This window comes from Rhipicephalus microplus, chromosome 1, assembly GCF_043290135.1.
Source record: "Rhipicephalus microplus isolate Deutch F79 chromosome 1, USDA_Rmic, whole genome shotgun sequence".
Classification (NCBI taxonomy): domain Eukaryota; kingdom Metazoa; phylum Arthropoda; class Arachnida; order Ixodida; family Ixodidae; genus Rhipicephalus; species Rhipicephalus microplus.
The window spans coordinates 83,584,750-83,602,372 of record NC_134700.1 but is presented as its reverse complement, the minus strand read 5'-3'; the positions used below and the strand labels follow the sequence as shown (position 1 = coordinate 83,602,372).

At 47.1% G+C, this 17,623-nt stretch overlaps 1 protein-coding gene across 1 annotated transcript in view; it reads left to right on the top strand.

Annotated features, from left to right (window-relative positions):
- LOC119177950 (cytochrome P450 4V2) overlaps positions 1-17,623 on the top strand; it is a 65,188-nt gene that overhangs the window by 4,579 nt on the left and 42,986 nt on the right. The window contains exon 2 of the mRNA XM_075883301.1: positions 16,931-17,040. Within this exon, the coding sequence (XP_075739416.1) occupies positions 16,931-17,040 (110 nt within the window). The remainder of the gene's footprint in view (positions 1-16,930; positions 17,041-17,623) is intronic.

Sequence of the window (17,623 nt, the reverse complement as noted above, 5' to 3'; positions counted from 1 at the left end):
GATTCCTGCTCCTTCTGCTGATTCCCACTAATTCCTGCTGGGACTCTGGCATTCATTGTTTGCGTTTATTATGTCAACGCTGCCTATGGCAGCTTTTTCTTCACGCTCAAGCGTTAAAAATACCCATGTGTGTTCTCGCCAATCCTGGGTAGATATAAAATGTCCATCACATGTGGCACACACCCGCATACGCCTCGGTATGTACCACTGTTTTTTGCAAAGTGTTTTCCGACATACGCGACGAGATTGTGACATTCTTCATATCATGGCCAGTGAATCGTATTCACAGGCCATTTTCTGTCCTGGAACCACTCTTATTTTTGGTGTATATATCAATGATATTTCCACTATCATGGAGCCAGGTGTGCAACTCAAACTGTTCGCAGATAACTGTTTATTTTATTCTACTGTACGAAACTAAGCGGATGAAGTTGAAATTAACAGCTCTTTACAGGCGTTGAGTGAATGGTGCAAAAAATGGAGTATAGAAAAATATTTACTCCTAATCGACATACACACGTATTACTACAAATAATTGTAATTTTTTTTATTTTCATATACCATCGGAGACATGTGTTTAATAAATACTTCTCGATTGAATTATCTACAATTTATATTAACGCAGAATTTATTCTACAACGTAAACATTGTACAATATTTGTTCAAATGCACGTGGGAGGCTACGTTTGACGAAAAAAGAAGGTGCAACCAACGATGTGAGACTTGCTGCTTACAAAACCTTTGTAAGGCCAGTTCTTGGGTAATATGGAGCCCTCACCGACAATATTTAAAGAAACAAATAGAAAAAAATTTAGAAGTAGCAAATGCGATTTATACCTTCCCGGTATTGAAGGACAGAGTTGGTTACAGAAATGCTTCATTCTTGAGGCCCACCTATTTTAGAGACACGCCGGCAGGAAAATTGTCTGAAGCTATTATTTCAAATACTGAATGGCCAGCTAAATATTACCTAAGAAATATACTTACCGCCGCCAGGTAAACACAGCCCAAGAAGCAACCACAACAGGGCCATTCAAGCCGATATAGTTTCATACCGATATAGGTTCAAATACTGCTTTTATTCTAACGCGATTGAAATGTGGAATGAGTTGCCGGTGTGTGTTGTTGAACAGATCGATTTGTCAAATTTTGAACGGACCTTGGATGACTATCTGTACAAGTGTTGAGAAGTAGCCAATATAAAATGCGAGATAGTCGTCTACAGGTGCGCGTTAAAGAATTATAGATTGTCCCACTGTGACCACACCTTGTTTGCACGTGACTGCCTACAGTTCCACCTTTGTGAACTGCCTACTACTTCGTCCTTGCAAACATACGCCCTTTCACAGATCCACCCCTCCACCGACCATGAAGCCGTTATAATGAAGGGGAAACGGAAGCGACGTATAGCTATCACTTACGAATAATAAAATTTGTTGCATAAATATACACAGTGTTTGTCACGCCTTTGATGATGTAGTAGGCGATATTCGTAGATGGTTCAAGGTTTAGCGATGAAACCCTCGAGCACTTCACCACACTCATCATCATTCCCTCCGTGGATTTGCTGGGATATTTTTTTACTTTAATATTCTATTACGTCACCCTCACTGTAAGGGCTGTTGCAAGAGAATTGAAAGTATTGCGAAAAATAACAAAAGGGAATTTCCGTATTGACTTTAGCCACCAGTTGGGTACCCTCCATGTAGATATTTTTACCTTTTTAATGTTGGTTTTTTCATGTACTCTCTGTGAATACTAATGCTTTAAAAAATTCAGTGTTATTGCTATGAACTGCACAGAACTCACTTTGGCATAGACTTACTGTGAGCGTAAAAAACAACATCTTGCTACCTGTACGAATCAAGAGTTGCGTGCAGTATTCTTAATTGTAAGAGGGAGGGGGGGGGGCACTGTTGTTCATAGACGCCATCAGCAACGAGTCTGCTTGATTTTCCTTACACATCACAAAACATCACACTAGTGGAGGTGTGCGCCAACAAATCAGTGTGACTAAGTGTCATAGGCATTAGGAAAACCTAACATAAAACCACGAGACGGGGAGCCATCCCTTTTTGTAACTTTTTCGTGTATTCGTTGTATGCAGGTCGCTTTTTCCCTGTTGGGGTGCGGCAATGTATTTATCTCGTCAAGGCCAGCCGTAATTACCGCACTTATCAGAAATCATAGGAGAAGGACGAGCACTTTCACGGACTTTCTTGCGTGTCAAACATATTTACTGGTACCGCATTTCAAGTCAGCATGTTAAGAAAGCCCTGATGAAGGTATAAAATAGTGAAAGTAGGAAAAATCAAGGGTATTACTCGTTCCTTGCTGGAATCTATGACACTTTTCTACGTTATCTCAATGGAATCCTGCACAAGTAGATACAAGACATGAGCAAATATATTCGATGTTGTTGCTTACGCTTCGGATGAGATCGAAACAAAGATTCAAATTATCTGAGAATCGTGCCTTAGCTCAGCGCTAGAGCACGTCGATGCCGGGGGGTTAAGAGACCCTGGAATAAAAAATAAACAAATAAATAAAACAAGCAAGCAAGCAATCTGAGCAGCGAATAGTTCATACATGCAAGGTGTAAGAAAAAAAGACCAAGTGGTAAGCAACCGGATGATAGACTATATGTTTTCCTGATGCGGATATTCCGTGCGCTGCGGACATTTCAATTACAGGAAAATGCACAAGGTAAGATCACCGTTTTCCTTCTTCGCGTAGGCCTTGCACATATTCTCGCGAAAAGCCGGCACACTCGTGGGTGTCCTTGCCACGGCGATGCGTATCGTTGGGTCTCAACCGGAGGCTGGCAGTGCAAACAGAACGCGCACATATATTCTTCAGTTCTCGGGCTGAAATGTATCTTGCATGTTCAGCGCCAGTCATTTCTTTGCGTGACTTTCTCAATCCCACCATTCTGTATCTTCCCGACTTCTTTTTTTTATTGTAGTCAGCAAATGTGGAACTTTCCTCATCGTCCGAGATATATGTGGCGAAAAGAAAGCGCATTTTTGCAAGCACGATAAATCTTCTCGGCTGTAAAAGATAAGAAAGAAAAATCATTTCCAACAGCGAGAAACCACACCATATTAAGAAAATGATGCCGTGCAAACAGAAATGTGCAGAATAAAGGAATGAAGGGAACATGAATATAAATGAGTAAACACAGACCTCTCTAAGTGGCGAATAAAGCCTCTTGTTTTACAGCAAAAGTCTTAGCCTGTACCCGTCTCGCACACACAAAACCTTCCCCTCTCGCACACACACAAAAAAGGCCTTCAGTGACCTAATTAATCAGTCTCACGGATGCAGCATATGACAGATCATTTTTTTAAGTAAACAACGAGCAGTGAGCAATCCCCCAAACGACATAATCTAAGGTAAGGGCTGAGTTGTATAGAGAGCCTCAGACATGCGTCTTCAAACGTGTAGACTTGCGAGGTGGGGAACGCGCAGGCAGCTCCCCTATGTGCCGTGGTCGGAGGCAGCTGTGCCAGTTGTCACGTGGCCATCGATGGTAGCGGGGACTCCGCTCTCAACCGCGCTGCAGCAGCCGCTGCTCCTGTATACGGAAAGTCTGCTTCATGCGAGAAATTTGTCGAACGAACAGCCTCGCGAAGGTCAAGTAACGCATGTGACGAATGTTTTTGAATGCAGTTGTGGACTTGTTCTAGATGCGGCCCAAACGACTGGGCCAAAAAATCTGCCAGATTGCCGACGAGCCCACCGATGCCACCGACTTCATTGGTGGTAAGAAAGTGAAACTATGCGAGAGTGTTCTCACTGTCATCAACAGTTTTTTTTAAAGTACACGCGCCTTTCTTCAGTATCTTCAAGTATGTAGATGAAGCTTGCGGCGAAACATAGGTCACGTTGTTGAATGCACGATCAAGACCGTCAACGAAGATCAAGTCACCGTCACAGCTCTGATCCTCCAAACAAGTGGATAGCAAACCCACCATGCAGCGTTTCTGTGTTGATCTAGTTCATGAGGAATAATGATCGTTCTGTTTAGTAATAATAGTAAGTTCTTGGCGTTCAACGTCTCGAAACCACCATATGATTATGAGAGACACCGTAGTGGACGGCTTCAGAAATTTCAGCCACCCAGGGTGGCTTAACCAGCATATAAATTCAAGTACACGAGCCTCAGACATATTCATTCCTATCGAAAATGCGACCAGAGCGGCTGAGATTCGATCCCGCGGCATGCGGGTCAGCAGCAGGCTGCCTCAGCTACTAGACCACCGTGCCAATATCATCGAGTTTCTTTCTACACACTGTGTTACAAATATTTTTTTCTCCCCGGCTGCTCTGTGACTCAGTGTGGCTCGTCCGGCCGTGAAAAGGGCGTCAGCTTTCACAACTATACTACAGAGGAGGGTGCGCCTGCCCTTCTTCTGTAGGATATTTTTTTTCTGCAATGCATTTTTGGTGACCGTGTACATGAGAGAATGTGTGACAATCGCCGATTAGTTATGCCACATTGGCAGAACTAATTCGCAAGCACATCAGATAATCGTTGTAAGGCAGCTGTTTAAATTACTGCTTCTACAGTTCATTGATGATTATTATCGTTCCCTAAGAATGTGAAGTACCGTGTAATTACCTCATTTCAGATATTTGAGGACATTTTGTAGTTATGGGCATTGGCAGGGTTTTATTTCGAGGACGTAAGCCCGTGTTGTGTGGAAAAGCCTCTAGGGTCTGTTGGAGGTGGGGCTGGGGGAGGAAACAAGTGCCACATTGTCGCAGCTTCTGGCAGATGTAAGGAGTGCTGTTTTTCCTAGTAATGTTGGTTGAATGACATTGCTATTATATTAATACCACACAGGGCCATCACTTGGGTACCCGAACATAACAAACAACTATCACTGATTCTATATGCTACACACAGGGCCACAGAGATTAATGTGGCAAAACCAAGCCGGGTATTCAGTTTCTGGTCACGTTCGTACGCAGAACAAAAATCGTAAATACCTCCGTCTTTTAAAGAGTGGCTTTTTAAGAGTGGAAAGCATGGCTCTCGTGCAGTCTACTCTCGCGGTACACGGTAATCGTTTGGGCCAAGTGGAGCAATATCTTGATCACGTCGTCGCCCCTGCCGTTGCAGCGGATAAGCCGTTGTCGCAACGTACAGCCGTGCCCAGTCCACCGCATCACGCGGCCCTTATGCACCCGCCGGGTGCTCAGGCCAACTCCTAAATGCTTCAAGATGGCCAGGCCAATTGACGAGTTGCGAATCTGGCAATGGAACTGCAGGAGCTTCACCCACAAGAAAGCTTTCCTGCAGCAATACCTCCGTAGCCACGAAGCCAAACCTCACATCATGCTATTACAAGAGACTGTAGTACCAACCGCCACGTTTTCCGAATACCAGTGGTTGCCCGGCCCCTCGGGAGGACGCGGTATCGCCACCTTGGTCGCTAACAAGATTACCTGCACAGCGCACAGTCTCAATGTGCCCGAAATTGAGCACGTTATGGTCGAAATTCTCCCTGGAAATATATCACAACAAAGCGTATACATGCTCAATGTATACAGTAGTCCCAGCCACCATAGACAAAGATTCACACGTTTGTTCCAGAAAGCTGTCCGCCTCGCGGGGCCTAACCCGCTAGTGATTGCAGGCGATTTTAACGCTGCGCATAGCGCCTGGGGCTACACGTACGACACACCCAAAGGTGACGAGCTTTGGAAAAGTGCGAACGACATGGGCCTTATTCTCATTACGGACAAGGCCTTCCCCACTCGCACTGGTACGTCCACGCAAAGAGATACTACGCCGGATCTATGCTTCGTCAAGAATATCTCCGACGCCCACTGGTCCAACCTCGCGGTAGATCTCGGTAGTGACCACTTCATATTGGCTGTACACCTCCCCACAGTAAGCAGGAAGACCAAGTCGTACACGTGGGTCGACTGGGACCTCCTTCGTAAGACCCGCGCAGAACGACCTCCTCCCGATACCCCACCGAGCCTCGAGACGTGGACGGCCCAGCTCAAAGCTGATGTAAACAAGGCAACGAAAACTATCAGCACAGACCTTCCAACCGAAAGGATGGACAGTCGTCTCGCCCACCTACTAGAGGCCAAACAGTCTCTATTGGCCCGGTGGAAGGGCCAGCGCCTTAATCGAAGGTTACGCAAACGCATATCTCAGCTGAACAAGACCATGATGGATCACTGCCGCATCCTTTCAAAACAGCAGTGGGACGAAATTTGTAATTCGATTGATGGTCAGGTTTGAAATGGCAAAACGTGGAACTTACTCAAACACCTCCTCAATGAAACCAACACCCGCACAAATCAGCGTCATTCGATCGTGAAGATACTTCATCAGGCTAAACGAACAGTGTCACCGGAAGATGTTGTCAAGAACCTCGTGGAAAAATATCTCCCGCTCCCCACGGGCCCTGTGACCCCTCACCCTGATTACTCTGGCAGCGACAACACTAACTTAGACGCCGAGTTCTCTATTGAAGATGTGCGCCGAGCTCTCCATGAGCTCAATGGCCGCTCAGCCCCTGGCCCCGATGGCATCACCAACAAGCTCCTACGTAACCTGGACGATTCTTCCGTCACTTACCTCACTGACACTATCAACGAGATATGGAAAAAGGGTGAGATACCCGATGCTTGGAAACTAGCTCACACGGTTCTCATACCCAAACTGGGAAAGGCGCCGAGCCTAGATAACCTACGCCCCATATCTCTCACGTCGTGCGTGGGCAAAGTGGCTGAGCACGTCGTCCTCAACAGGGTTGGTCGATACCTCGAAGATAACGACTACATCCCGCACCACATGATTGGCTTCCGACCAGGGTTATCCACTCAAGACGCCATGTTACTCCTAAAGCATCAAATTCTAGATAGCGGGAACACTCGGGACACTCGTGCAATACTCGGTCTCGATTTAGAAAAGGCCTTTGATACCATAACGCACTCGTCAATCTTGAAAGCGATCACAGCCCTCGGCCTAGGTCATCGATTTTACTACTTTATCCGCTCTTTTCTCACTCGGCGCAGAGCCGTCCTCCACGTAGGAGACCTAGTGTCGGAAGAAGTGGAGCTCGGACAGCGGGGCACTCCTCAGGGATCCGTCCTCTCACCCACGCTCTTCAACCTAGTAATGATCGGGTTTTCCGAACGACTTTCAAAAATAGACGGGCTAAACCACACTATCTATGCGGATGATGTAACCATATGGTGCTCCACAGGGTCGGATGGCTTCATTGAGTCCGCCCTGCAAGAGGCTATTGACACCACCGAGTCTTACCTCGACCACACTGGTCTCAGGTGCTCACCTACGAAGTCGGAGCTGTTGATATATTTGCCCAAACGCCGGGGTGCCAAGCCCAAAGGGTGGAAACCTCCGGCGGAACGCAATATCACCCTCCACACCAGAGATGGTCGTACTATACCCAGGGTAGACACCATCAAGGTCCTCGGCATGATCATCGAGTCCCGCGGAACCAACACCCAAACAGTACACAAGCTCAGGACTAAGACTGAGAATGCCATACGACTCGTACGTAGAGTAGCCAACAGGCACCATGGCCTCAAGGAAGACAACCTGCTGCGTCTCGTACACGCGTTTGTTTTGTGCCATTTTACATACGTTGCCGCTATACACAAGTGGCTACGTGCTGAGTGCGATCAACTCAATGCGCTTATTCGCAAGGTGGTCAAACGAGCCCTTGGCCTCCCTATCACCACTCCAACGTACAAACTCCTCGAGCTTGGCGTACATAACACGCTAGAAGAGATCGCCGAAGCTCAGGAACGTGTGCAATTGACCCGACTCACTGCAACCAAGGCGGGCCGCCATATTCTGCGCGAGCTCGGCTTCTCCTCGAGGACCAGGGACCCCCCAGAGTTGACTCTAATTCCCCGTGAAATCCGCGACCTTATTACGATCGCTCCCATACCACGAAATGTACACCCCGAATACAACAGAGGCAGGCGCCTTGCGCGGGCGACCGCCATTCTCAAGCGCATAGACATGGAAGCGGACAACGTCTCGTTCGTGGACGCCGCTGCCTATCGCAACAACCAAGCCTTCGCCGCGGTCGTGGTATCATCCGCGCAGCAGACTCTTCACTCAGCCACAATCCTCACCCGAAACCCCGAAGTAGCGGAGCAAGTAGCTATAGCTATAGCTATGCTCGACAGCAAACGGGAATTCATCTACAGCGACTCCAGGCCTGCCATCAAAGCCTTCGAACGCGGAGTCATCTCCGACCAGGCGTTACGTATCCTGCGCAATGCGGACCCGAGTGCCCTGAAACACCACACTGTCATCTGGTTCCCCGCCCATCTCGGCCAGGTGCCGGGTGCCCTATCCAACCTCAACGAGATCGCCCATGATGCAGCGCGCGCACTTACCGACCGCACTGCCACAGGGCAACCTCATCTTGCTGGGTTGGATACCAATCGGGATGCACCAATTACGTACAATGAAATTACAAAGCACTTTTACTTGGAACGCCGCATTTTTCCACCCCCAGATCCGAAACTTAACCGACCGCAGGCATTAACCCTACGCCTATTACAGACACACACGTACCCAAACCTTGCCACGCTTCACGTTTATTATCCCGATGCATACCCCAGCGACACATGCCCATCATGTGGACACACAGCGACACTCGAACACATGCTCTGGGAGTGTAGAACAACTCCTCCCGACTCTACCTCAAGCAAGTGGGAGAGGTCCCTCAGGAGCTCACTTCTCGCCGACCAGCGATGGGCCGTCCAGCAGGCCCACGAAGCGGCCGCCAGGTACTCCCTGTCGGTCCCTACGTGGGAGACGCCCGCTACGCGCTAAGCGCGTCCTACAGGACCGAAATAAAGTTTTTTCATTCCATTCCATTCCATTTTAAAGAGTGCCTACACTGCCTCAGGTGAAACTCTTCGGAGAGTGTGTATTAAACAGCGGCAGGAAGTTTCCCTTATGAATTTATTATAAGAACTCCACAATGCGTGCGCTTGTCGTATGTACTGCGCACACCAGCCAAATACAGCCGTAGTCTCAGATACCCTGCGCCGCTCCGCCACTCTCTCGACTCACGAGGCACGCTTACCAGTGAGGCGATTCGGAGGCTGTGTCATCGGCTCCCTGTCAAGGAACTTTCGCGGCAAGTTTTGGGACGGCGCCGCAGCGGGTATAAGTTGACTGTGGTTGTAGCCCGCGTGGAATATAGGGATGGAGGGCTGACAACGCCCTCAAATGCCATTACAAGATTACCGCAGAGTGCCGCGTATGGCGGGAATAGCAGAAGTGTCTGCCAGTGAAGTGCTTGCTATACATGGTAGATAAAGGCGTAGGACATTGTGGCGGTTCATGGGCCTTCAGACACATACAGAGTCAAGGACAAGAAACCATCTATGGACACCCACACAAGACAAATACACACACATAGGCTTGCTGTATACAACTTTCTTCCTCTACGCTCAGTCCTGACAGTCCGTAGACACATGCGAAAATCTCCGCGCCCTGTCTAGTACGGAGTCTATGGTTCCATAGACATCACTCACGGTACCGATGACCGTGCAGCTGACGCAAGCTTGCAGCAGGGACGGTGCGATAAGTCGCTCACGAGAACACGAGCAGACGTGGAACTGCTCCCTTATAAAACGAAGGATGACCATGCGCCGGCGTGGCACCAAGGTAATGACCTCAGGAGGTGGTTGTGCCGGGCCCGAGGCAACTCAGCCCCACGTCTACAGCTTCGGTACCTGGTTGCACTTGGAACACCATCCGGGCCGGGATCAGCTGCCCACTCTGGCTCGCACGCTGGAACAACACGACCAGAACACTCCCTTGCCGTAGGGAACCAGCAAGCTCCTCCCGGCTAGTCTGGTAGCACCAGCTCATTACGTATTGGCACTACTCAGGTCACACGTCCTGCGCTGCTCAATGCACCGGCCATGCTGGCGTCGGTCATCCGCGTTCTACAGCTCACGCGCTTAACGTTCTCTCGCTCTCGCGCGCACTCCGTCGTCTTCTTCCGTTCGACTTTTTGACCTCTTGCAACTTCAGTATGTTGTGCCACGGATATCGTTGGTCCTCACGTGACACAATAAAACACACTAGTAACCATAGTAATGACCAATCAGTCACACAGAACGACGTCACCATTGTAGACCTGTCAGACCTATCTGCACTCAGGACTTTTTGTTCGGTACACACTGGCGCAAAATGTTGAACGTGCTGATCACACATATGAGCATTGTCGGCACTGACACGCACAGCCTCACAAATCTGCATAACACTTTACGTCACCGCCAGTCGTGCACTAACGGCTGGCTCTCGTAGTCAGGCACGCGCCACACTATGCACACCCCCCGCACATTTGACAACAGGGCTGTGTCATCTTCGCCTGGTCCTCTTGTCTCGGTGCCAACATCAGATGATGTTCCCGCACATCATCGCTACGGGCGTTGTCACGCCGCTTCTGTATCTTAGTCCTTTGCTCTCGAAGAGCCACTGTGGAGAGGTACATTTCGAAGCAATGACAGGAAGGTTGATGGCGACTGATGCATTAGAGCACTGAGGCTGTCCGTGTCATCATTGTAGAACGTGAAAACGTTTGGCTCAGATCGGATGAGGTGACCGGTATTGTGTTGTTGAAGTAGGCATGCTGCCTTGATTGTCGACGCGGCGTTACCATGGCCGTCGTGTCCAGAGGCAACCATGTGTCATCCTGTGTGGTAAAAATACCGCTGGAACGCGGCGCTTGCCGGGAATTCGTACATGGCGAAGTCAATAGTCGCAGAGTTTCATATGCCAGTGCCTTATTGTAACTGGGTACAGAACCCTGTATGAAAGATTCACGGACTGCTCATGCTGGGCTCGTGTAGTCACCTACCACCATCAACAGTAGCTTTAGTGGATGTGATATGCTCGGCATCTTTCTGTTTTGAAACACTGCGCCTCCTCCTCTTCGTTTTTGAGGCGTCACCTTTCAGTTTCAATGTATCGAATGGCACAGCTCCTTTGATGTTCCCGAGGACAAAATCATAAACTGGATTTTTTACGCACTTAGATCGAATTTCTCTTTTAAAAAATGGCGCATCCAAGGAGATTATTGCTGCAGGTAAGTGGCGCACCACACGATCAAGGAGAAGTACTGGATTATACGTTCCAGACATTTTTTGCACTAATGCCTGCCGCACTTAAACTGTGCTGCATCCTTAATTGCGCAGTACAGTTACCGGTCAGTAACCTAAGTAATCACAGCACATACACCGAGTGAATGATGATGAGTGGGGCGCAGCGCCAGTCCGTCAGAACGAATAGATGGACAAAGGCAAGGATGCCCGGACGGACGGAAGGACGGAAGCACAAACGGACGGATGGACGGACGGATATACGGATGGGCGCACGTACTGACTCAGAGACGCATGGACTGAATCACAGACGCACGGACGGACAGACAGATGGACGAAGGCACGAACCGAATGACACATGGACGAACTCACTGAAGGAAGGAAGCATGGGTGGGCGGACGTATGCAAGCACAGACGAACGCTTCGCCCCACTCCTGTGCCAACTCTATGTTGCGAATATCCAGAAGCCGAGCATCCAAGTTTATCGCAGCTACTCTCCTATAGGTACCGATGACATGCCTGTAGAAGGGCGTCGAATTCAGAGCCTTGGGCACCAGGGGCTGCGTCTGCAAAAACAGGACGCTTTGCAGTCCTAGAAAGTACGCCGCCAGTTTTTGGCGGGTTGTTCGGGAAGCTGTAACGCCCTGATTGTCGTCTTTACTGCTAAAGTTTCTGACAAAGTGACGAGTGAAGGTATGTTCCAGCTGCCCTCCTCGCGAGGCATGTCTAAGTGTTCATTTTTGACAAGATAAATTTTTGAATTCCAAAAAAATATAATGAGCTGCGATATGACCTTGCGTGCAACCTGGTAGGGCATTACTAGTGAATTGAAGAAAAACTAGAGGCAACCAGTAACGATGCTCATGAGTAAATATTGGTGTACATGGTAAGCGAAATGAAACTCTAGGACACTGTTGATCTGCTGTTTCAGCGCCTTCACCACCTCCTCCCAGCTTTCGCTGGTCGCTCCGCCGTCTTGATAGCTTACTTCAAGAATTCACACTTTATATACAACGGAAATGCCGTGAAGGCATCTTAGCGGCGAGACGTGAAGACATGAAGATTTGCATTTGTACATACTAACTTTCGCCCAAAAGAGCTTATAGCATATACTGAGAAAACTTTGAGAACAGCCATGAGTCTGCCCTGGTCCCTGTGATATATCGTTATGTCGTCTGCGTAAGCAGTTACGGTACACTGCCGAGGATTTTCAAACCGAGAGCACTTTGGTGTTTTTTTTATCTTAATCAAGAAAGGTTCTATCGTGAACGAGAACAACGGGGCGAAAGAAGACAACCCTGTCTCACTCCTCTGGTTACTGGAAAGGAAGCTACAACTTCATTATTTGTTTTGATGTCACCATCAGTGTCATTACATAGACCCATTATGAAGTACACAAACTGTCTAGGAAAACCGAACGTGAGCAGAGTGGAGAAAATGTAGTCATACTCTATTCTGTCGAATTCCCCTTACTGGCCAAGGAAGGTACACCATCCCCTCGCTGGCCTCTGTCTCGTGTATTATATAATATCCCTGTTGAGCATATTCCCGGCTTGGACATTACAGCCCACCACCGAGCATAACTGCCAAAATGTGACAAGCGAAAGCATGACTCCCTGTAAACTCAGGATTAGGACGTTGGTAAACATTTCGTAGTCGGCCCTTAACAACGTAACAGGGCATCAATTACACGAGTCCTCGAGGTGCTGTAGTGCCTTCGGAAGCAGGATGATCCTCCCGTTCTTAAACGCCGGGGGAGCGTGTGCCTACTCATAAATATGTTCGGCACCTCACGCAGGGTTGGTCCTATGACGTCCCAGACTGTACTGTAAAATTCAACAGTTAGGTCATCGCTTCCCGGTGCAGAACCTCTATGGAGGTGACGCGTTGTCGTTGTGAGCTCCTCTAGGGTTATGGGAGCGACTAAACGGCAGTTCTCCTCGTCAGAGGATTACGGGAGATTACTTTAAAACAGATGATTAAGAAGCGATTACAAGTGAAGTTGTAGTTTATGTGTGCCCATATTTTGAAATTGTGCGCGAAACCTAGCAGTGTCATGTCGGCTCAAATTACCGCGGTTTTTCATCTTCTCAAGTCTGGTGCTGTAATTCACGACCTCCGGATATAATCTAGGAAGGTATGTGGCTTGGTAGAAGTTAGCCGCAGTGAACGTGAGCATACTCAGTCGTGCTAATCTTAATTTCAAGTCATTGATTAATATGTGAGATTTAACGTGCCAAAAGCACCATGTGATTAAATTCGAAGTCAATACCATAGGTGTTTGTAAGAAGATGGGTGCATTCCCCTCTTTTGACTGTCCAGATGCGCTGGAGCGTTGCTATCACCAGACCAGAATACCGGTGTTTCAACTTTTTACCTTCGTCGGCACAGATTTATCGCCACACCTGCTTGAGAGCGTCCCATCTATGCTTGCCTATGTGGGGGCTGCCAAACGGTTGCACAAATTGGCCCTCACCGTCTCATCGTTACATGGGTGACGGTAAGACGACCTGCCTTGAACCTCGAGAGACACTACCACCCAACCTGTGATCTGATATTCCCAAGGCGTATGAGGGAGGGTTAATCACCTTACAGTCTACAATCGTTGCCTCCAGGGACGGAGTCACACACACTCGCTCTAGGCGAGCCTGTGTGTTTATATCCGCCTAATAGTTTGAATTGTTCTACTTTTTGTTTAAATTCTGAATTATGCTTCTTTTTTCCCAACCTGGGGCACTTTATTGTTAAAAATATTCAAAACGCAGTTAAAATGGCCTGTTAAAATCGGTGCTTCCTTTGCGGGAGCATCGAGCTTACTTTGCTGTAAAAGCCTTCCATTGCTTCACTTTTACCGGTGCGCATCTGCTAGTTAACCTAAACTGCTCCATTTGAAACTCAAAGTCAAATGATACAATTCGACCATCTGGGATGAAGGTGAAGTGATCTCTGTTGCGTTTGACTTTAAGTTTCAAATGGAGCAGTTTAGGTTAACTAGCAGATGCGCACCGGTAAAAGTGAAGCAATGGAAGGCTTTTACAGCAAAGTAAGCTCGATGCTCCTGCAAAGGAAGCACCTATTTTAACAGGCCATTTTAACTGCGTTTCGATTCCCCGTCAAGACACAGGTTAAACATAATTATTGCTGTGCCCCACGGTTATTGCGCGAGGAATGAGAAAAAAGCGCGAGCAGAGAACTGCTTTCCTAGTTCCCTAGCTTTGCTCAACGAATCTGCTTTCTGCATGCAATAAATGTCGCGCTGCAGTTTTCTGGCTGATATAACAACTGGCTTCTGCTTCTGTGTGGTCCTTAGGCCCCGGCGATTCCATGTACCTATTTTTAGAGACATTCACATTTGCTAAACAGCTGGGAAAGGTATGGTGTATACTTTTTTTTCTTTTTTCCGTTTCTTCATCTTTTTTACTGCTCCTAGTTTATGTGTCCGGGCTATTCTAGAAACCAAATAAATACAACAAAGTTGCCGCTTGGCATAGCCTTCACTAAGCTGTACAAGGACTCTTCAAAGGGTTGAACTGTGTGCAGACCCCAGAGAAATTAAATGCTGAAAACAGCAAGCGTCGCAATCACAGTGTACACTATAGATCCTCGTCAACACCTGACAGGGTGGTCTAGACATGCTTTCTGTGGGGCCGTTGTGCATGGAGTACCAATATACTGGCGAAATCATTCTGCTCTCAAAATTTGGGAATATGTTTGGGAATGTATGCCGCTGCACTACATAGCTGCCCTGCTGCGATCACACACACAAAAGAGCACTCACACATCCCTATCGCTTGCCTCCCACGAGATGAGACGGATGAAACTGAAAACAGCCTCATGCGTTAAGCGTCGGCAACACATACACTCTACAACTGCCACCATGACGCTAATCTTATGGAGCAGCGGAATGATCAAAATGAAGCTTGCACTGTGAAAAGCACACAAAACTTGGGCGCAGCAGAGTCGGTGAACTGCCTCACGTCACCACCTAAAAGGCAGGTGACCGTTCCTGCACATATGACATACAATAGATATTCAAATTCTAGATGGCCGCTGACAGATGGAAACAACGTAGTGGGATAATCAGAGTTAACAGTGGAGGTGCCGCAGACTGGCCGGCCGACGTTTCGATATGAAGACCAATCTTTTTTAAGGCAGCCTTTTAAAAAGGTAGGTCTTCCTATCGAAACGTCGGCCAGCCAGTCAGAGGCACTTCCACTGTTAACCCTGATTATCCCATCATGAAAAACATATGACATTTGAACTTTCGCGTGACACAGGAAATAGTTCATTGAATCGCTTTTAGTACGCGGCTGAGCGAATGCCTGTTTCTGACATATTGTCACCGAGAAAAAGAAACGCCCGAATAGCACGGTGGGCTTCATGTTACTTAGTATCGTGGGCATGCTGCCGTGCCAATTCTGGCAGATACCTTTGTGGCAGTATTGCTCAGATGTGCCCTCACAGCACACACTTTTTCGAAGGGTGGGTATGAAACCTTTGATGCTCCCAGATGACTAGATATAACCATTTCCAATGACAATAGGTACCATAATGAAATTATTAAGTTGCAAAGTTTAAGGCAAGTGCAAAAAACACCACGCGCCCTAAGTGAGTCGGTGGAAATTCTTTGTCGGCGTTAAACCAGCGAGGGAAAGGCACACTCATGGCGCGGAGAATAAGCTAGATTTCTACGACATCTTAACTGCTAGGAACAACTCTATAGACAAAGCAAATCACAGCATATGCAGGAAGTGAATGATGAGTAAAACCCCAAATATTACTATTAGACATTGAAGTAATTCCAGCTACATTTTTTGAATTTCTAGAGGTACGTGCTGTACTTTACCGCTTTCCCAATATTTAGTGTTTTTAATGCTTTAGCGAGAGTGTTATTCGATGTTTTTGATAGTTTGTTCTGTTAGCCAAGTGACTAATAGTGCCTGCTATTATCCAAAGATGCCAAACTTTGTTACACTGTGATGTGCCTTCGTAGATTGGAGTTCCTTGCTTTTTTATGTGTTAATATATGGCGTAGTGCGTACCAAGTTTAAACCACCCATGAGCGAATTGCAGTAGCTCTTTTGGTGCAGGTCATGCAAATGGCTACAAGGGTAGCCACTATGAACTAGAAGAGTTCCGCAACTATGCGAAATAATGAAACCGCTTATAAAATAGCGGATTCGGACACCGCATGCGTAAGGAATACTTCTTAGAAGCACAAGGAAAATTTGTTGTTAATGCTAGTGTTGTCATCATTTCTTCTATCACAAGGCTTTCGCTGTATGTTGTCTCAGCAAAAAAGAAATTAGGAAACAGTTTTGACGGATATTGCTTATAACTCTATGATTTGCATAGAAACAAACACAAAGAAGGAGAGAAAATAGGAAGGGGAATAAGCTGAGAACTGCCACCTGCAGGAGCACAAACAACTTCTTGCTTTTTCAGGAAGTGGGAACTTAAGAAAAATAACTATAAGAGTAAATAAATGGAAAGAAAAGAAGGAAAAACAAAGCAATAGTCCAGACGCAAAGACAAATAAGTTATGGACACATGCAAAAATGTCAATAAACGCAGGACCAAACAAGTTTAGTTGAAATAAGCTATAAGGATCTGTGGGCCTGAGCATGCTGACAATATGAAACAACACATATCGCGACCACATAAAAAGAGAAAGAAAAAGATAAGAAAGATAGGAAAAAAATAGTGGCTAAAAAGCTTTCAAGTTAGATCACGCTTCACAGCACATGTCCTCGAGCAGCACACATTTTTACTCGTGTTACACTTTTTCCCGTCTGCGCAGCCGTGTTTGCTGCAGTACGCGAACTCTGCAAGCAATACGAAGGAAAGACGCTGAAAGGATATGTGGTCTTCACGCCCGTCGCAGGAATACACACGCCCGAAGCAGCACAGGTGAGAACACTCTTGCACTCAATATGCTTTGCTGCCAGTGGCTATAGACTTTTTACCTAAAACGTATGGGCACCGCCATTTCGGGCTGAGCAGATGTTTTCTTGCTTTTGTATATTGCGACGAAAACAAATGAAGACATGAAACATCGTGCACACCACGCCAATCCTTCGTTCCTTTGTATGTGTCTACTCCAACACTGTTCGTTTATTTCTTAAATATGCAAAATACAAAGATTAACAGGCCAATATGGTGGAAGTGAACTGATCCGTAAAAAGTTCATAGCTCACCGACTGAATGATCACTGCGTGAACACGAATAGTTAACGGTGCATTGAAGAATAGTCGTACTGTGGTGCAGCAGTGCTTTACTTTTGATGCGGAAGTTATCTTATGAGTATAATAACCAAGACAAAAAGTCATTTGAGAAAAACTACTTACACTGTTCAAAGCCACTGCGAACGTGCCCAGTAAACGCACTTGGACACTTGATATCTAGGTGATGCGAATTATTTTTACAAGATCAAAGATGAATCGTCCGCCACTAGTATAGCCATTATTCGATGTTCTCTGCGGGTTCTTTCGAA